The 22030-nt window shown below is 34.3% G+C and overlaps 1 protein-coding gene across 2 annotated transcripts in view; it reads left to right on the top strand.

Moving 5' to 3' along the window:
• LOC140149214 (rho GTPase-activating protein 18-like) overlaps positions 1-20925 on the top strand; it is a 113225-nt gene extending 92300 nt beyond the window's left edge. For both annotated transcript variants that reach the window (XM_072171432.1, XM_072171433.1), the window contains 8 exons: positions 4942-5101; positions 5839-5921; positions 6431-6643; positions 11034-11105; positions 13599-13655; positions 14194-14408; positions 15014-15102; positions 16308-20925. In XM_072171432.1, coding sequence (XP_072027533.1) covers positions 4942-5101; positions 5839-5921; positions 6431-6643; positions 11034-11105; positions 13599-13655; positions 14194-14408; positions 15014-15102; positions 16308-16399 — 981 coding nt within the window. In that variant the 3' untranslated portion in view covers positions 16400-20925. The remainder of the gene's footprint in view (positions 1-4941; positions 5102-5838; positions 5922-6430; positions 6644-11033; positions 11106-13598; positions 13656-14193; positions 14409-15013; positions 15103-16307) is intronic.
• The last annotated feature ends 1105 nt before the right edge of the window (positions 20926-22030 follow it).

Raw genomic sequence — 22030 nt, 5'->3', positions numbered from 1 at the left:
AGCTCTCTTCAATTCCTCGCTGTGCCAATTATACTTGTCATGTCCGTAATTTCTAGGCATATTTTGTTAAAAAATGATAGGAAGGGACTGTTTTCAGCCAAAATATTGGCTGTCACCAGATCGCACTCATTATTTATTCAAAATATCATATTTTAATGAATTCAGATGCGAAATCCGAAAAGGGATTGACAGGTCAAAATTCTCACACTAGAAATATTGTGAAATAAAATCAAATCAAATTTAGGCTCCGCAAACAACGTCCAATTATTCCCATTGGTGTTTGCTACTTGTGTATATAATAGATTATGATTTGGGGCTAATTTGAGAAGAGTTATGGCCTCGAATTTCAAAATACACCGAGTGACGTTTTTTGATTATAAACCTCGTCAATTCAAGACTCTGTAAAAACAAATCAAGAATTTTCTGGGATAATTGCAACTTAAGTATATGAAAGTTATGATCTAAGCTACCAGATGCATCATTAATTTCCTGACTATGATATTTAGTTGTGGGAAAAGATTACTTAATATTTGTGTGGGATTATTTCCCGCCAAAAATTTCAACCAAAAAGAGCATGTAGCCTTAATGGGGTCAGTTATTAGGCCCATTTTTCTGTATGGCAGCATAGCATAGATAGGGGAGAAATGAATCCTGTATGAATTTATGGAAACTATTTCAATTGTAAATCTGTGCATTTGACCTTTTGATACTTTGACCCATCAACAACGTCAAGATCACTGAACCAGTTTCTGTGGTCAGTCCGTGGGAAATCAAATTTACTCTACGCGGGGACATTGAGGTCAATGTTAATCCCTAAGTTAATTGGTCATGAGATCTCCATCTCCTCTGTTGTGGGGTGTGGGTGATAATTAACCAGTTATAATTGGCTGTCTACGTGCAGGTAAAGCAAGCTAGTTCCCTATCAAGGTACAAATCCAAACTAGGCTTCCTTCCCCTTTTGTCCCATACGTGTTTACAGGACCACACTAGGATTAGCTGCATTATCAGCCTGGAATAGCACCCATTAAGATGTATAGAAATTATGTTTGAAACTAGGTCATATCACTTACCATGAATTGAGAAGTGTTAATGTGATATATGATTGATGAGTGGAATTGTTTTCAAAAAGGTAGACACTGTGTGCTATAGGCTCTGAAAGTTTTATATCTACTGCATGACTAATCTACACCAAGGATTATATGAAAACAATTATATGTCTAGCTGTAAATGTGCTGGTCTATAAACAACAAATATTGATCATCACCCCTATTTAATACAATACAACCAAGCATTTATATATTGCCCTATTTTATACAATACAACCCAGCATTTATATATTGCCCTATTTAATACAATACAACCAAGCATTTATATATTGCCCTATTTAATACAATACAACCAAGCATTTATATATTGCCCTATTTTATACAATACAACCCAGCATTTATATATTGCCCTATTTAATACAATACAACCAAGCATTTATATATTGCCCTATTTTATACAATACAACCAAGCATTTATATATTGCCCTATTTTATACAATACAACCAAGCATTTATATATTGCCCTATTTTATACAATACAACCAAGCATTTATATATTGCCTTATTTTATACAATACAACCCAGCATTTATATATTGCCCTATTTTATACAATACAACCAAGCATTTATATATTGCCCTTTTTTATACAATACAACCAAGCATTTATATATTGCCCTCCAAGGACCACAGTGCTTTCCAAAAGAACACATCGACTGCTCAGTGTCAAAGAATACATAATAGTAAAGTAATATCATTAAATTTCATAGTTTTGTGAAAGTCTCTTAAGTTTGTAGAGCCTATTGAGAACCACTCAAATGTGTTCATCATTTTAGTTTCAGAAAACACAGGTCCTGCAGAGTAAGAACTAGGAAACTAAGTTATTTAGACTTGCACGTAGGATATGGATGGGTTTTATATTAGGATTAGGATGATGTATTTAGACAATTGGATATCAGGATTGGTATTTGTGTTTAGGTAAGTTATTGAAGGTGAGGTTGGTGTAAGGATTTGGGGTTGAGTGTGAAAAAAATGAATGGCTATTTTTAAGAAGCTCTATTTCCATAAACAGCATACTTTTTTTTGAAATCACATTAAGTTTGATACCATAGTCCATTCAAAGTCTGAGCTAAGATTCATTAATATTCCTCACACTTTTTAAGCAAATGTCAAGAATGACAGAGTCCAATATCAGTATCCATGCTGCTATTCCTCGCAAAGTTAAATAAAGTAATGTTATTTCAGGCAGTAAGTAGTATAAATAAAGAGGCATCACATTGTGGGAAGATAATTGATATGATTAGCTGTCGTTATGTTGATGTGCAGCCCATGCACTATCTTCCTTCAACAGATCACTCTCAGATCAACTTTGACGCTCATCAACATCTGATGCAAACTAAAGTTGACACTTTTCCTTCCTCTTGAAGGATGTAGAATCCACTTCCACTTTGGGATCTTAATTAGTGTTCCTTAATTAGGCCTCTTTGGGTAAACTAGCACATTGCTGGTTTTGTTTTCCCTTTTGCCAATGCCTTAGTTGCAATTCTGATTGTGTTGGGTAAATCTATTATCATTGGTTGGCAGTAAGCAGAGTAGCCTGGATGTAACATTAAAAGATGCTTGCCAGTCTTATTCCTGTATGTCAAGAATTACTTGCAGATTATAATATAGTAACAGGGTTGGGCCGACATTAAGAGTGATGAATCCTATGATAGGAAAACTAAAACCAAACACTGCACTGTGTCTGCTGATGAGTGCTGATTCTGACACAGGACTTGATTAAACCTTATATGCTGATGTTGCTTGGTGACATGCTCAATGGGATTGACTGCATGTTCAGTAAAATGTACCGATATATGAGTTCACATATCCTTACATTGTCATCACACTCATTAGTCATTGACGATTACTATTACGCGGACAGTTTATATTTGTAAATTTTTAAAAAGTGGTGAATATCTTGATTGAAATTTGATGGGTTTTAATGTATCAAAAGACAGCAATATATAACATGTGAATGGTAGTTTACAGCAGTTAACTGTCACCTCTTATAAAGTGCAAAGGGAAGGTATACTGTTACTGTAATTTGGACAGCTGTAGTAAAGCTAATGATTATGAGAAATGATTTTAACACAACCCTCCATATATACATTAATGATAACCAGTAAAACAGCCAATGTTAGTGAGAACTTTATTGTATACGCTGACATATTATTGGAGAGAATTCTTTAAATTGTCTGTGTCTGTAGATGTCCATGTTTTTAGTAACTGTGTTTTTACACTAGTAATTAAGCTGATGATGTTAGTGAAAACTTGATAGTATAATTATGTGAACATATAATTGGGGAGAGTTCTTCAAACTTACTCTCCCATTTATTGGTGATATTGGTTACATGGAAATATTGCAAGGTTGAAGGCATGGGTTTCTTTCCGTATATGGATGAAGGAATATTGAAACATATATGAATGAAATACATTTTTGTTTGCTTCTGTTTATTTTGCCTTTTAATTTGTGTTTTTACAGTGGTATATTTTGACTTGGATGTTTCTAGAAGCTCTTCTCATTTCTGTTTTAAGTAAAAAATGAATACGATATCCAATGTTTTCATGAGTGTAGGGTGTGTACCTTGTCCCATATCAGCTAAAATATATCTCATCAATAGACTTCTCTAGGCTCTTCTGGAAGCTGTCTTGAATGCACCACATAACATAACCTCTCTTGTCGATCCCGGGATGAATCCAAGTCCTAATAATTTCCTTCTGCACTGTGAGGTAAATCCTATTACCATGGCAACCAAAATACTTGTTAGCTTGCGGACATCACTTGCTGGAAATTGAATCAAAATACAGTGCAAGTCTATGAGTGTCATAGGATAGGCCTGGTTTCTGTTGGCCAGAGGCTGAAGAGGTTTGTATGTCCCACTGGGAGGGAGCCTGGGAGTTGGGTCATTTAATGTCAATTGATTTCCTTTCATCAACTTCAACTGATTTTATGTCTTTTAAATGGCCATATTGAATTTGATGTGTAAAGTATCTGGATTTTTTGTTTAACATCAATTTCCACTTGTAGCTTGGTTGAAGCTGATGCTCAATCGCTTTTGCAAAAAAGCAAATCACATGCATGATAAGTGTGCAAAAGCGGTGTGGTTTTCTCACACAGAGCATGTGTGCGATTATAAATTCAGCTTTAGCCTTATAAGGCATACAAGTAATAAGTGAACTTTGTAAGGGGTATTTACTATCACTTGGGTTTCTTTGGGAGATACTTACATGCAAATACATGCATCACAAGTTCGCACATACACATATATTACAAGAAAATCATTAATACACAGTCATTTCAGTGTTCTTGACATTGGTTCATGCACATACATTTATAGTGAACTATTTGGGTTATAATTGTGGCTTGAACTGACCCCTTTGAAAGAAAATGGGCATTTAGTTCTTTAGCTCGTCTCAGGTCTTGTATCTTGTGAATTTATACTAATGTACTGTACTTGTCAGGATTTTGTGGCTTGGATATAAAAGTTTCCCATAAATCTGATTTTCTAGTCCAGATCATAGCAATCTCTAATGAGACATAGTTATTTATGATTTATAGTATGGTACTATACTTGACTGAGTAATTGGCTTGTCAGTTGTACTCCAAACAAATTGACGAGATAGCTTGTATTTATTTTCCTTTTGACATAAATCTATAAAAAAAGTTGTTTGTCGGATATGATGTATTACGAGGTTACGTTTTATGTCATTATGTACCTGATTTATGAGTAAATGCCCAAGACAGTTATTGTTCTCTATTATAGTTACTACAGGTCAAGTAATTATAACCATATCCTAAACATTTACAGGAAATCATTGATGTAATTGTGATTTTATTTTGCTTCTGTTTTACAGCAACTACGTGATGAAGCAGAAAGTAGATTCTACGATGGTAAATTTCGGTTTGATGACTTGAGAGTCAATGATGTTGTAGGCTTGTTAAAGCAGTGGATGAGGGACTTACCGACACCATTGTTAACATTAGATTATGTCAATGCTTTTGCAGCTGTTGAGAGTAAGTATTAAGATGGATGATTGTTTTTTATTTGTTTGTTTGTTTATGTGTTTGTTTATTGCATTTCTAAGGAGCTCCCAGGAGGAAACAATATCAAGTTAAACAATAGAAATATTATTGCGAGAAATAAGAGCATTCCAAAAAACAAACAATTTACAAAATCTAATCCTTCTGTGTCACAAATGAGCTGTTTATTGAAAGAGAAATTGTGATTGAGTAGTGCAATGAATGCAATTAACCATGCTGACTGAAGAGATAATAATTACCTTCCACTATAGTTTCTTGTCATAGTGCCTACTAATCTACCATGATATGATAAAACATGAATGTTTCACCATAAACAACCTATACATTAGATATTTCATGAAATTAGACATTCCCAAAATGATGATATCCTTTCAGAGTAAGCTTACTGTGACAATAATTATTCTTAACGGAAATGGTTCTGGAAGCAACATTTATCCAAACATATGTTACTATTTAAGCTTTATGTTGCATTTGAAATGCACATATTCCTTCACCAAAGTTTTTGTAGAAATTAGATTAAATATTGCATAATCTGTGGATAATTTCTTATTAGTGAATTGTAAAACTTAATATTGAAGTGGATTGAGAGATTATATCTAGATTTTGATTAAGCCATCCGTGATGTATGTATAACAGTGATGCTATTGACAGTATGTAGTATATAGCTTGTCAACATTATTCATTTACTTTGATAATTACATTTCCACCAGAAATCAAAGACAGACGGAAACAACTGCAGTGCCTCAATCTCCTTGTACTAGTACTACCCGATGTTCACCGTGCCACACTCAAAGTAAGAATACACATTTATTTGCTGCAATTCTTATTCTTTCAGTTTAGATTAGTCATCCAGTAGTTGAAAATTTGACCTTATAATACATTAATGAAATTTAATTGTACCATCAGAAAATTCTGAGGTAAGAATTAATTCCTTGTGTTTGGATCAAACGTTTAAATCATAATCATCAAAATTTAATTGTATTTGAAAAATTACTCTGTATGAAATAAAATGTGTGTTGGATGATTACTGATTAAGTGGTGCATATCAGCCACTTGTGAGGGCATCACCATATTTTAATGTAACTCTCTCTTGGTCAGATGGCGCATAATTGCGCTGCTGTGGTCTTCACAAGAGTATGCCATTTACTGTGTCACAAATGTTCCAATTTAAAAATAACTATGTAAAGGACCATCCTTTTCATTAGCTTTCCCTTTTAGCAAGTCAAACTTGTTACTTTTCCACTTCTTCAATATTAAGGATTTTCATCACTGACATGGTTTTATCTGTATTTTTATTAACAGCTAGTCCTCAAATTCCTTGGGAAAATAGTAGACAATGAGTCTGACAACAAGATGTCATTAAATAATGTGGCTATGATCATGGCACCCAATCTCTTCTCCGTCCAAACATCAAGAAAGAAGACAACGACGTTGAATTACAGCGAGTTACACATAGCAGCGGGCACATGTAATATCATGAGGATGCTAATTAAATATCATCAAATCTTATGGGTGGTAAGTTATACTACACTTTGATTCACCTCAAGTTTGGTGGTGACATCAGTGCTTTTTATAGTGGAAACTTGTTAACACAAATTTTGTTAACACAAAGTTCGGATAACACAAAGTGATTTTAAAGTCCCAAGTTTATTTATTTATATACATTAAAAAAGCTCATAACATGAACTCCTATAGCATAGACTAAAATCATCAGCCTGAGTGTGTGCTGACAAGCCCTTGTATGCATTGTAGGATTGGGTTAAAATGCACAATTTGATGCTACTACCAGCAAATTATACACTTACGTTACTACCAAACTTGAGGTGTAACAAATTATACCATACTCTTCTGTATCGTGAATTGAAAGGCAAAGTTAAATTTAGATGGTGTATGGTGCTAAACATTCATCTGTACTTTGGTCTAGAACTGCTTGCATATTTAATGGCTGAAGAAAGCAGTTTCTGGTTACGTTCTGTGAATCAAAGAAAATGTTATCAGCAAAAGTAACAGCTAATTAATGGTGGAAATTAGAGTCACGCGGTAGCTTGACCAGCAAGTTTTAAAAAAAACGACTGATAAAGAAGAATAAACAGATGCACCGCGAGACTATATTTACACGGAACAAAACGCTATTGTTCTATGATAATTTTCGCTGGGTACAACATATATCTAAAACCATGCTAAATCGTATTTACTGTCCAAAGTGTCATATTTTAATAACTCTTTATTTCAAAAAGTTACACGAATCTTACAGTCAATCCGATTGTTTGATAATAAACAAACATTCTTGCTTTATTTCACGCGGTATTTCATAGCCAAAATTAGTGGCAAATCATAGATAATCATACTGATATCCACAATCTTTCGACACTGCTACAGCCATACATGGCTGTCACTGTGTCGCACTAATTTTCAGATTCACTTTCAAATATACCCAGGCATTTTCCTGGATACCCTACATACAAATTCTGGACCCCATCCGCCAAAAAATCAAGTTTTTCACAATTCTTTTATTCTTTCCGGACCACAGCATATATTCATATTAATAAATACTCCACTTTCACACATCGTAATAACGGGACGTCCCGTGGCGAAGTGGTTAAGGCCATGGACTTCTAATCCATTTATGAATTTTTGCTCAAGTTCGAAACTTCCCACCACTTTTTTTTTAATGTTTTATTAATCAATTTATTGTCGTAAATCAAGAATAACACCATTTCGAACATCCATTGCTATTGTGATATTATTATTTTTTCATCAAACAAACATGTTTGATTTTTTATTCACATTTAGGCCTAGGCCTTGGGCCTACTTTCACCATCCAGATGCTATCACCATGCCTGACTATCATGGCATCTTCGTCATTTAAAACACCGAAATTGATTTATTATTTATTTATCAGTGGCTCTGTTCACAGCTCAGACTGAAATTATATTTGATATAAATATTATAAATGAAAATCACAAACCGCGAAAGATCGCCAACAACTGCCGCTGAATATTGATATCCAACTAGATTTCCCCACAGGGCTAAAGGGCAGGACTTAATTAGGGGAATTAAAATCACAAACCGCGAAAGATCGCCTACAACCGCCGCTTAATAGGGGTATCCAACTAGATTATTTTAGGGCTACAAAGAACTACAAACCATGAAATTTGGATATCCAACCAGATTGCCCGCAGGCATATCGATTATATGGATATCCAACAAATTAAGTCCACAAACCGCGAAAGATCGCCAACAACTGCCGCTCAATATTGATATCCAAGTAGATTGCCCCGCAGGGCTATAAAGAACCACAAACCGCGAAATTTGGATATGGTACTATTGCCCCACAGGGCTTCAAAGAACCACAAACCACTAAATATGGATATCCAACAAGCTTAAACTACAAATTAGCTCCCGATAGAGAGCAGGACTTGATGAGGGAAATTAAAACCACAAAACACGAAAAGATTACAAAGAACCACAAACCGCGAAGACTAGATTGCCCGCGAGGCCTATCGATTATAAAGAATCACAAACCACGAAAGACGGACATCCAACAAGCTTAGACTGTAAACTAGCTCCCGATAGAGGGCAGGGCTTGATGAGGAAATTAAAACCACAAACCACGATATTCAACTCTATTGCCCGCTGGGCTACAAAGAGCCACAAACCCCGAAATTGGGATATCCAATTAGATTGCCCGCAGAGCCTATCGATTATTCGATTATAAAGAACCACAAACCGCGAAAGATCAATAACAACTGCCGCTTAATATTGATACCAACTAGATTGCCCCGCAGGGCTATAAAGAACCACAAACCGCGAAATTTGGATATGCAACTAGATTGCCCCACAGGGCTACAAATATCCACAAACCACGCAAGATGGATATTCAACAAGCTTAAACTATAAATTAGCTCCCGATAGAGTACAGGGCTTGATGAAAACCACAAACCACTTAAAGATCGCCGACAACCGCCGCTTAATAGGAATATTCAACTAGGTTGCCCGAAGGCTACAAAGAACCACAAACCGCGAAATTCGGATAGCCAAGTAGATTACCAAGAGGGCTACAAAGAACCACCAACATTAAAACACGATTATCTGGGGCATTTAGACGCTTCCGTAGTATAGGCTTAAATATATGCGCATTTACCAGTTCCGACATGAAGTAGGCCTAAATCGGATTTACTCTATGTGTGTCTCTCTGGCATTGTCAACATTGGGTGTGTGTTGTTCATATTTACATTTTATTTACATATTTACGTAGCCTTGAATAATTAAAGTATATTAAAATGTTTATTGATCATTGTGTACGCCTCTGAACATTACAGTCACGCGTGACGAGCAAGTTTTAAAAATAAACGACTGATAAAGTTTTGTTTAATTATTTATTGTCATTAATCAAGAATGGCAACTTCAAACATCCATTTTTCGTTTTATTCGTTTTATGGTGCACTTCATAACCTGACTTTCCAAGCTTGGAGCTGCTTGGCTACATTCATAAAAAGAAAAGAAATCTACCAAAAAACGTTGACAACGTAAAGAAATCAGCAAGTTTAAAAAAACCCACCTCGGCTCACTTTTTGAAACTTGGTCCCATTTGAACACCAACAGCAAATCAGTGTTTTTATTTTATTTCAACAGAATACAGCGTTGCCAACAAGATTACAAACAAGCCTACTTGTTATTCGTTTAATTCAATCATTAATCATGATATTATAAAACAAAACACAAAAAGATATTGGCTTATCATGCAAGAACAAGATAATAACCGTTCAGGTCGTTCCAGAAAGCTTACAAATTAATATCGCATCTGCACATTAAAGATACATAACACTTCTGGAAATGTTTTAAATTGATGTAAATATGATAAAGTTTAAATCAGTACCTTTTACAAATGGGACCAAGTTTCAAAAAGTGAGCGAGGTGGGTTTTTTAAACTTGCTGATTTCTTTACGTTGTCAACGTTTTTTGGTAGATAATGTCATACTTGAAGTTGAGGAAAGGATAGAAATGTGGATCAATATTGTGATAAAATGAGTGTAGCAAAATAATTAATGATGTTAATTCTTAGTACTCACTACAAGAAATGTTTCTTACTGAGTTCCTCTAATCTGTGTTAATTCTTAGTACTCACTACAAGAAATGTTTCTTACTGAGTTCCTCTAATCTGTGTTAATTCTTAGTACTCACTACAAGAAATGTTTCTTACTGAGTTCCTCTAATCTGTGTTAATTCTTAGTACTCACTACAAGAAATGTTTCTTACTGAGTTCCTCTAATCTGTGTTAATTCTTAGTACTCACTACAAGAAATGTTTCTTACTGAGTTCCTCTAATCTGTGTTAATTCTTAGTACTCACTACAAGAAATGTTTCTTACTGAGTTCCTCTAATCTGTGTTAATTCTTAGTACTCACTACAAGAAATGTTTCTTACTGAGTTCCTCTAATCTGTGTTAATTCTTAGTACTCACTACAAGAAATGTTTCTTACTGAGTTCCTCTAATCTGTGTTAATTCTTAGTACTCACTACAAGAAATGTTTCTTACTGAGTTCCTCTAATCTGTGTTAATTCTTAGTACTCACTACAAGAAATGTTTCTTACTGAGTTCCTCTAATCTGTGTTAATTCTTAGTACTCACTACAAGAAATGTTTCTTACTGAGTTCCTCTAATCTGTGTTAATTCTTAGTACTCACTACAAGAAATGTTTCTTACTGAGTTCCTCTAATCTGTGTTAATTCTTAGTACTCACTACAAGAAATGTTTCTTACTGAGTTCCTCTAATCTGTGTTAATTCTTAGTACTCACTACAAGAAATGTTTCTTACTGAGTTCCTCTAATCTGTGTTAATTCTTAGTACTCACTACAAGAAATGTTTCTTACTGAGTTCCTCTAATCTGTTTTTTTTTACAGGTGCCATTCAAAATGCTAGAACAAGTGCGTGGAATATATAAAATGGAAAACAGAAAGGCAAGGGACAAGTCTGTAAGTATATATGCAATGTGTGGACGATGTTATGTAAGAGATGAACGCAGATTACAAATTAACATAGAGTTGGAAAGATTGGTTTTAAAAAAGTTTTAGATGTAAAGATAACAGCATAGAGATAGACATTGAGAGACATCTTCATAATATAATTAGTCAACCCACCTATACAGGAATTCATCATTTAAATGTTGTCAAATTTGAAAATGATTTACAACTTTAGGAAGGAACTCTGTTATTTATTTGTGTGAAGAGATTGACAGCAGCTTGTTCTTTGAAATTGAGTTATGCCCATTGCATTGGAAGTAGCTGCCTCTTGTTGAGTTATCAGGATTGATCCTTTGATATAGGGAGTCAGAGAGAAAAAGGAAAAAAGAGGAGAGATGCTGTCAGTGAGAGATTGAGAAAGAGAGAGATAGAGGGGAGGGCAGAATAAAGAGAGGAACAGACTAGAAGAGAGCAATTGAGAGAGAAAGAGGGCAATTTAGGTTGGAGGTGGTTGGAGGTAGAACAGGACATGTATGTTTTAGTTTATTTCACCAAGGTCAAAAAATACAAGATTATGTGGTATGGAGGCCAAAGGGAACAAAGCTTGAATGTATTTGACCCCTTGCAAAGTTATATGAAATTAAATAATTAAAGAGACAGAAGAACATGCTGCAGACGTATGTGTGATATGTCGAGAATCATTGGGCAAGAATTATAAACTGAAGTAAAAATGGGACTCACTCTAAAACATATCATTGTCAGAAAGCAGCTATTCAACTCGACACCAATTATTTCATATACACATTATTTGGTTGGAGTAGACTAGATTTCAAATAAATGTTGACCTCTGTCCATTTCCTACTTCCTCACTGAGGGCCGGCACCAGAGCTAAATGTAAACACATGCAATGTATTGATACAAGATCACATCATTAGCACTTGGTATGCACTGCTATCTATCTTGTGTATTTGACACAAGCAATCCATTGATGTGTGTAATTAGCCTATAAATAACTGGCACTGATTTGGAGATGATCACATACTTGGTATGAGCTAAAGACATGCAACCTAAACATGCCGTAGTTGCCATGAGCTAACCTGTATAACATTAGGAAGTTTTGGTAGTTTTAATTAGAGTTGCTGTCAATGGATATGGGAGTTTTCAATGTGACTCCCCATATGTTTGTTTATTTGACCCGGTCTCTTCCATGAATTATGCCAACAAGTTGTAGGTGTTGTCGTAAGAGGAGACATTAATTGCTATGCTAATAACACTTCAATTTATTACTGCTTTACCCATTGCTTGAGTTAAAGTCATGAACTGTAGTTGGCACTTTGATTACGTGAGCAATTATACATACACCCACACACCCCTCCCCACCCTCACACCTGCATATGCATACGTACGTGTGTACGTACGTACACACCTACAAATACACCCACTGACATACATGGAAAGAATTACAAAATTAAATAGTTCACCATAATTCTACTTGCAATGTAAACATGATTAAAATTTACAGTGGAAATTTCAATTGAATGAACCCAGCCTGACATAGCGTGACGATTTTTTGCGTACACTGCGTGATATATATCAGTGTGTGCGACTGTGCGTGCTTAACGCGGAAGTGAATCCAACCATGCCAACGCACTTGTGATTGGTTAGTATTGTATCCAAGGTCGTGCATTCACGTTGTAGTTTGAAATATGTGAAATACGATCATGGTTGGATCAAATACAGCTGTTGAAAGCTGTGTTCATTCAATTGAAATTCCTGGTATAGTTCCCTAAGTTAGTTAGCTAGTTAGAAGAGTGCAACCAATTTAAAAGTACAAAGCAGGTGAAAACAAAGTCAAACCTTTTTTAAGTTGTTGACATACTTTTCAAATTGGTCTTCAGGAAGTGTGACTACAACCAATAATTATTACTTCTTGTTGAATTATAAGGAGGTCAAGTTAAGCTTCGGAGGTGGAAAACAAAGCACTGAAAAACAAGTAATAAACTTAAATAAGCAATGCTCACAAAAAGGGAACTTGTAGTTAAGTTCTGTTGAGTGTGAATTCATAGTAATTCTGTTTGTCCGCTAAAACTTTGTGAATTTGTCCCCAAGATCAAATGTGTTTCTAGTACTACTTCACTGGACCAAGTTAGTACCCTGCCACAAATAACATCCCCCTATTCCCTGTGGTGTGAAGCCTCTCCTTCCATAATAATAATGATAAAATATGCAATTTATATTTTACACAACCACAAGAAATACAATTCTAAAATTACAATAAATCATTAAGCTACGATAAAGATAGCACTATTTAGCAAAATGTAAAATGGTAAAATAACAAGGTACAAAACACAACAGTTCAAGCTTATACTGTGTAGTTTGTCAGGAGTCCAAATCTGAGTCAAGTCAAAAGAAAAAAAATGAGTTGTACAGATTTCTATATTTTGTTGTAGTATCTTTCATTGTAATATCATCTTGACATTTTGCTATTTTTCAATTTTAATGTAGGTTGTTGGAAGCATATTCAGAAAGGGAAGCAAAGACAAGAAACTTGGACAAGTGGAGGTAAGATGATTTCTCTTTTTAGCTTTGATAGAACATAATTATAAGAAATGATCTCAAAGTTGAAGGGTCAAATAAAATGTGTGTCAGCAGAGAATAATTGTTGTTATAAAAGTTTCAATTTTTAACTTCAATTTTTGTAAAATTTCAAGCATTATGATCCTATTTGCAATAAATACAGATTGCAGACTATTTTAACATTATTTTCTTGGGTACCACACTGTAATTACCCAGGTATAGTCTTATCACATTGCTAACTGAATAGTTATTAGATATGGGTGGTATCATACCTGAATCTCCAACTGAACTTGAAACTCTCAGGTGACAAAATAATGATAGTTTTGAAGTAAACATGGTGAGAGGGATCAGGAAGTGGTCAGAGGGATCAGGACAAAATATGCCTTTCTGCATCAAATATCGAAATATTTGGAGCGATTTTGGAAACATATGATTTCAATGGTAGGCTTCAATGAAAGATAGTCCACCCACCTTTAGATTATTGCTAACAATGTTATTTATATATATGTGACTTGATACACAGGCTGAGGCACTAGGTGGAGTGATCCGTGTTATGATGCCAGATGAGAGGGTGTGGAACACAGTGCAATTAAGTGAGAAGACAGTAGCAGGAGATATTGTACAGAGATTTACACAATACACCAAGGCTCCTAGTGCAACATCATCATCAGAGGCAACATCATTCAAACGTAGCAGTATTAAAAGAAGAAGCAGGAGAAAAACATTCCCTAGTGACAAGTAAGTTGCTTGCATTAACCCTATGAGAACTACCTGCCAATTGGCCAAAAAGAAGTTTTCATTATCAAATGTACCAACCAGCAACATTGTTAGAATAATTTCACCACACAAAAAAATTGGGGTGAATTAGTTGCAAAGCTCCATTCTGATTGGTGATTAAAATGAAGATATCATGTAATTGACCAATCAGAGGAAATGTTAGATCAGCAGGTAGTGCTCAGGGGGTTAAGGAGTCTAGTAAAATGAGTTGATCTATTGGCTTATTTAGCATTCAAATCCTTACATTTCCTTTGATTTTACTCCCAAAATATATTTGCTAACTTGTTCATGAGTAGTCATATTTTGTATAGATTTGTCACAAAAATGACTAATGAAAAGTCATTAACCTCATTCATGTCCATCACTTTTCATGTTTTCACCATTTAAAGTTTTAAAACCAAGTTATACTTTTTAACTATGTTTTGGAAAGAATTGATCAGATAATAATGGACTAAGAGCCCATTTCAATAGCACTCACACGATGTGAAATGAAATCAAACAAGACTATAATGTGTTGCTTTGATTAAATCATAATAATTCAATTTTGATCCATTGTATTTTTCCAGGGGTGGCGATGGCGAGGTAGCTGGATTGATGATTAATATTGTGTCTACAAAATCTAGATTCTACCTGTATGAATTAAACGGTAACATAGGTAAGTTGTGTTGAAATGCAAACTAATTGTCTCAGTACTTCATTTGATTATGCACTGCATGATTATTGCAGAAGAAGTTATATTCTCAGAGACATGCTGGTATATTGTGACCAGATTCAAGGGCATTGGGGAGTGTGGTGTATTGACAGGGAAAATCTGAATTTATTTGACAATTTCTATGGTTTAACACAGATTTATATGGTAAATTTAGAATTGGGTGAGTGAGTCACGAGAATTAATGCATCATTCTTCAGAGGTGACATGAGCTATTAGTACTGGCACACCTGTCAATTTGGAGAAAAATAATTGATCTTGTGGTGGTTTTGTGTAACAAATGTGTCATTAAACACTGTATACTCTCAGTCATCTGGGAAAGGTCGAAATTGTGATCAATTAAATCTGGTCAACCAGAAAAACCCACTTTTTGGTCAGATAGAAACACCGTCGGATGTTGTAGCCAAAATCATTGGCCTTCAGCTGGGTGGATGATCTAAGGTTGTCCGAGGTCAATCAGTGAAGGAGTTTCTTCATGACCCGATCCCAACCATGTGATGGATTAACTCTAACGCCTCCACTCCTATTAAATGACGATTATTCGACTCGTACCCACACTCGCCGATTGACTTCGGATGACCCTAGGTCATCCATCCAGCTGAAGGCCAAAGGTTTTGGCAGCAATGTCGGTGTTTCTATATAACCAAAAAGTGATTTTTCTGGTTGACCAGATTCAATTACTGTATTTCGTCAAATAGTCGCCCCCTCAAATAAACGCCCCCACCACTTTTTTCAACCAAGATGTTTCAAAAATGCCGATATTTCCATGCTATCTTGTGTAGTAAGCTTACCAAGTTGCGCACATGGTCCATAATAGCGTCAATAATTGGCGAAAATCTGGATCAGAAACCCGGAAGTGAGCCAGAAGTCAGTGTTTCTAGTTCATAGTTCGTCATTTTAGCGTGTGTTTTTAGTTTACCTAATGATTTTAACGGGAATTATCGTTCTAAAATTGACCTTGAATAAACCCCCCTTGGGAAAATGTAACGCTCGGGGCGTTTATTTGACTAAATACGGTAATCACAATGTGTCATCGAAATGTTCATGCAATGTCCTAAAACTGTAGTTTTCCTCTTTGTTTCTTTTGTCTTCTCTTTCCATTTATAATGTCCGTTATTGTAAATTTGTACTCATTTTTCCTTCTTTCACAGGTGAGAGATGCTTAGATCCTGATACTAATATGCTTGCCTTAGCTAGAGTCAACCCTAATGGTGAATGGGCAATCCGTGCAAGAACAAAATGAACTATGACCCCTTGGAAGAAAACATAGTCATGCAACTATGACATGATGAAAACCAAACAAGTTGGCAGATCCATGTAGAAGGAATGAATGCAGATATCTAGTGGGTGTGAACATTACACATCATTGGATTAGTTGAAAGGACATGAGCAGGCAGTTCAAATAAGAATCAAGTGAACTGTGACCCTTGACCCACAAAGTTTCAATATCCAAAGAAGACTAGGTCAAGAATCAAGTGAACTGTGACCTATGACCCACAAAGTCTCATTATCCAGAAAAAATTAGGTCAAGAATCATGTGAATGATAAGATACTGTGTATTGGAGTGTAACAATACATTTGTGGTATTGCCTGTGTTAGTACTTCAATTACATGAACATGAAACTACTGTGCATCATACTGTGATTACTACAGTGTATCAAAACTCATACAGTTTGGGTTTAACCAGTTTTAGTTACTTCAATCAAATGAACATCATCAGTCAATTATTGCAGTCTACCTATACTTACCCATTTTGGGTACAACTAATGTTATTACTTCACTCATGATTTTTGTTATGTTACTATAACATGGGTGATATCAGTTACGCTGAAAACTTTAACATTTAGCAATCCAGATGTCATTTCTGAAGATTTAAGTACATTAATGTGTCAAAGTGTGCATTATAGACTTGAGTTCAGTTTCCTTAATGTAATAGTTGTAGCATCTTAGACCCTGTTAGTATGAATGATGCAATTAAAGATATATTTTATTTACCTTTTGTCTGTTTGGAAAAATAGAAAATCTTGCAGAATTTATATGATCAATTAACTTTGAGCTGTTACTTGACTACATTGACACTTGCAATGCCTTTTGTACTCAAGAAGTGATTATTTTTACATTTGTTTTGCTGCTACATCTCATGAAGAACCTTCCAGAATCAAACACATAAATATTAGCCAATATCCTCAAATATCCTGCAACAATGACAATGTCCGTACTGTCTTTGATCTTATAATGGGTATTTATATTTTAATCAAACTATGGAATAATGGAATCATCTCGTCTTTCTCCAGACCTGTGCCTTTTCAAAATCAACTCTAATCTATTTTTATTTTCAAGGACCAAAGTCTAATCATGGTCTGTGTAATTTATGTAGTGTCTTATTGACCTGACCTTTAAAGGTTAAAGGTTACAAAAGCATATCATATAAACATTCCATATGAACTGGAGTGCATTAAGAGTGCTTATTTTTGATACAAACTACTTCTTAGTGTGTGACAATTATAGATTTGTCATCATGTATTAATTAGCTATTATAGTTTGATCAGCTTGAAATCGGCCGGAATTGTTAGGCTTTTACCACTATGCCAAAAAAATAGCCTCACATTAAGAGTGATATAGTTGACCTGTCTGATCTATTTTGTGTGTGTTAAATGAAGTAGGGAGAGTATAGGACTTTGAATTAATAATTTGTGATACTTCTGGCGAGATGTCACAAGGCAAATCTCGAAATAAAGTATATTGATATTAATCTGTAATGTTATAAGGCCTGACGATTACAAGCTGATCAAACTATCGACAACCTGCTGATGTAAATGTGTAATACAATATTGAATTGTATTACTGTTTGAAATTTAAAATAGGAAAATAAATGGACTATTTTTGTAATGTAACTTTGATGTATATGGAATCATTGAAGAAGCTCAACTACTATATTAGTTTTTGCAATATATAATCAGATGTTCAGGTCATAAGTGGTGCAACCCTTTTACTCTGACTAGTTAGCTAAGGACGAATTTAGTCAGAAATTCTCAAATTTGTTTGTGTCAAGGCATTTTGTAATGTAGACTCTTCCAAATACACTGTGTGCTACTTGTCCATGCACAAAACTATCGCAAAATGTATTCAATCTGACACAATACAGCAAACACATTTTTGTTTTTCTTCCGATATGAATATTTTCATATAATTGTCATAATTACAAAAAGCAAATTACAAAATAAATTTAACTCGTCTTCAGAACCAACCCCCAGTTGTATGATGTAGAGATATTTACATTTCATTCTAATTAGGCAAATTTGAGAATCTGTTTGATACCTTAGTTATTTTTACTATATGTGACACAATCTGGTCCATTGGGGGCAAAGGCAGCAAATTTGAACTTGAGATAAAGGGTCAAAATATGGAAGAAAAAACAATAAATTACATAAGAAAATAGATGTTACAAAATTTCAGAATTTTAAAACCAAGTATGCTACTGCTAGACCTTGGTGTTTTCAGTTTATGATAGCCTAATGTTTATAGAAGGTGATTATAGTAACTAAATTTCAAAAATGCCTCCTTTGGCCCCCATGGACCAGATCGTGTCACATATGCTATTTCTGATATACTGATAAAGTGGAAATTTGTGATTTTTTGTTCCAAAAGCTACTATGATATAACAAGGTGTAAATGTGTTACTTTTGTTCATAAATCAGTGTAATAAAGCTGTAATTAAATTGTTCAATCGTAAAAATTCATCATGTGACAGTTTCCACTTATACAGTAGTTAATGTTTACCTTTAGAAGTCTTACCCAAATCTGAACAAAAGTAATTAAAACTATTGTTCTCAATTTTGATTCATCCATCCAGAATGCATTGAAAGTTTAGGATTTGTTTGCACTAAGATGCATAAGAACAGAGTATCAAAACAAACTACAAAAGCTAGCGTGGGAACATTCAGGAAATCTGCAGCACGCACATAAATATGCAATGTAAATACAATCACATAATATGATCAATTTTTATATAATCATGTAACATGATCATGTCCTGTTTCTACTGTATATCATGTCTTGTTTCTACAGCATACCATGTCTTGTTTCTACAACATATCACAAATGTCAATATTTAGCATGCAGCTGAATTATATTAGCATAAGTGAATTATACTTAATTAAATCTTGCGGCTTTCTCAGCAGCCGACATTTTAATTTTATGCTGTCATCTCATAGGTTATTACACATATCAATTATAAATTGTATGTATAGTCCTGTCTGGTTACACACCTGTTATATAGAGTGTTAATTACCGGATCATTTATTACTTCAAGGTACCCTACAGACTTTTTATTTGACGTATAATATTGTATGTAACATATCTACGTTATTTAATCTATTCCCATTCTATTTCCAGTAATGTTTAAGTTCTAACGAATGTTTGATGATGTAAAATCAATAATATATTTCTACCAGGTATTATACGTAACATAATATCGATTTTATGTCATCAAACATTCGTTAGATCTTACACATTACTGGAAATAGAATGGGACTAGATTAAATAACATAGATATGTTACATCAAATATTATACGTTGAATACTTGGAGTCTGTAACGGCCCTAAATATACTATCCACCTTATTCATTCTTATAAAAGCTGTAAGAGAGTTAAGTGTTCTACTTAAATTAATTGTTATTCGTAACTGCATGCTGGATGTTATGTAATCCTTTGTACACAGTTGATATAATCTTTCAATAAGGATGTGTGCTAACAGAGTTGCATAAAATACTAAGTAATTTGACCAATACTGCACATTGTACGCTGGTCTCACATATATCAAGATGAAATAGGAACACAAAACATAGTAATTCAAAAATATAGTTGTGATTAGTGAATACGGTATATGCTGTTTTTTACTTGTACAATTATGTAATTTATGAGATCAAGCAAAATGAGATGAATGCTAGAATCATCGACATAAATAAATGCAATTTCTTTTTGGTGGCGATTTCAATTACATTTGGAATGTTATAAATGTCTGTCTTATAAATAAATGACTCAATGTTGATGGCGATTTCAACATGATGTATTAGTTATAATTTGAAAGTAAATGATCAATCATTTTAGTTTGTTTTCTAAACCCTTGACAAGTGAAACTGATACTATGTCATTGTCAATGTGAACAGTGTTGCTGCTCATGCTCCACCAGTTCAACACATCCACAATGATGTAGTCTTGTCTCTTTTCTGAGAATTACCCAAATTTGAATATGGTTAACATCAAACTCATTTTGCTTTATCACATGACAAGTGAGTCACATGATCAAAATTCCAAGATGATTTAGATGATGGAGTTACATGATCAACTATCACATGATCAAAATTTCCAAAATGTAATTAGATAATGTCACCAATGTAGGGTCTAGTATTTCATGCTGGCGTGAAGTGAACCCTACAAGTTGGAGATTAGATAAATGCTCAAATATTACAGTTTTATGTAATAGATATTGTATATTTTTTATAAATTGTTAACTAGTCATATATGGCTGATCAATAAATGTTTCATATGCACACATTTGGTAATCAGTAATGTGGCGATAGTTACAGGTAGTTACTTCAGTGTCAATAATAATGAAATTGCTTTGAAGGGACTTTGTTTTGAAAAGGAATGAAATGGCTGGTACATTTTGAGATAAGTCTCCATATGTGACCATTTGGTTTACATCAACATAATTTATTATCCTCAGAATGGTTATGTGGAACATGGTTAATAAATTGGTAAAGAACAGTTTATCTAGTAAGAAAATCATTTCTATTAACCAGTTGCTAGGTCCAAAATATGAACAAAATATGTAAAATGTTAAAGACAATACCAAAATGAGTAGGTGTATGTATTATAGAATGCATGTTTCATACAGAATTGTTTGAACAATATATGTTTTTCATGTTGTAGTGTGCTGTATACTTACATGTACCATTACTACAGCAGTGTATTATAGTGTCTATATTCATGTATATTGTTAATATTATATATTGTACAGTACCATTCTGATCTTGAGTGAATTGCATCCTTGTTAATCAACTCATCCTGTTGCTTAAATGTTGATTGTCAATTGCAATTTTTGTGCAGAAATTGATGTAATTAATGTATTTATAATGAGCATGTTGACTTGTATTGTCTTTGTATTTATAATGTATAACTCTGTATGCTCTCTGAGAAACGTTCAACTTATGAATAATTTAATCTTGTCAACCAAAAAAACTTGTATGACCCTAGGTCATTGACCCAGCTGAACACCAAAGGTTTTGGTTACCAGTTGGTGCTTCCATCTAACCAAAAAGTTAGTTTTTCTGGTTGGTCAGATTAAATCATTCATAACTTATATAATGTATAACATGAGGTCAGTGGAGGTGTAGTTAAGTATATCTCAAGGCATCTCATTATTTTTATTTTTATCCTATATATTGTTTGTAATACGACTCATGCAAAGAAAAGATTTTTACACCAGCATTGTGCTACAGAAAATATTGAAACTGAATTCCATAGTAATAATCTAAACAGATGCTTCATTGTAATGTCAGGATATGTTGGTACTTGTGATAGAAATTTTTCTTGTGTTAACCCCGTGAGCACTACCTGCCGATCTAACATTGCCTCTGATTGGCCAATTATGTGATATCTTTTTGCATGGTGAAATTATTCTAACAATGTTGCTGATTGGTCCAATCGATAATGAAAACTTCTTTTTGGCCAATCGGCAGGTAGTTCTCACAGGGTTAAGCTGAATCTACACTCTGCCGTTGAACGACAAGCAATTGGTTTGTGACCAATGAGATAGAGTGCTTTTTGATGCGTTAGGAAAAGTGCTCTATCATTGGGATAGAAACTAATC

The sequence above is a fragment of the Amphiura filiformis genome, chromosome 3 (genome assembly GCF_039555335.1).
Source record: "Amphiura filiformis chromosome 3, Afil_fr2py, whole genome shotgun sequence".
Classification (NCBI taxonomy): domain Eukaryota; kingdom Metazoa; phylum Echinodermata; class Ophiuroidea; order Amphilepidida; family Amphiuridae; genus Amphiura; species Amphiura filiformis.
This window is presented reverse-complemented; position numbering and strand designations above follow the sequence as displayed.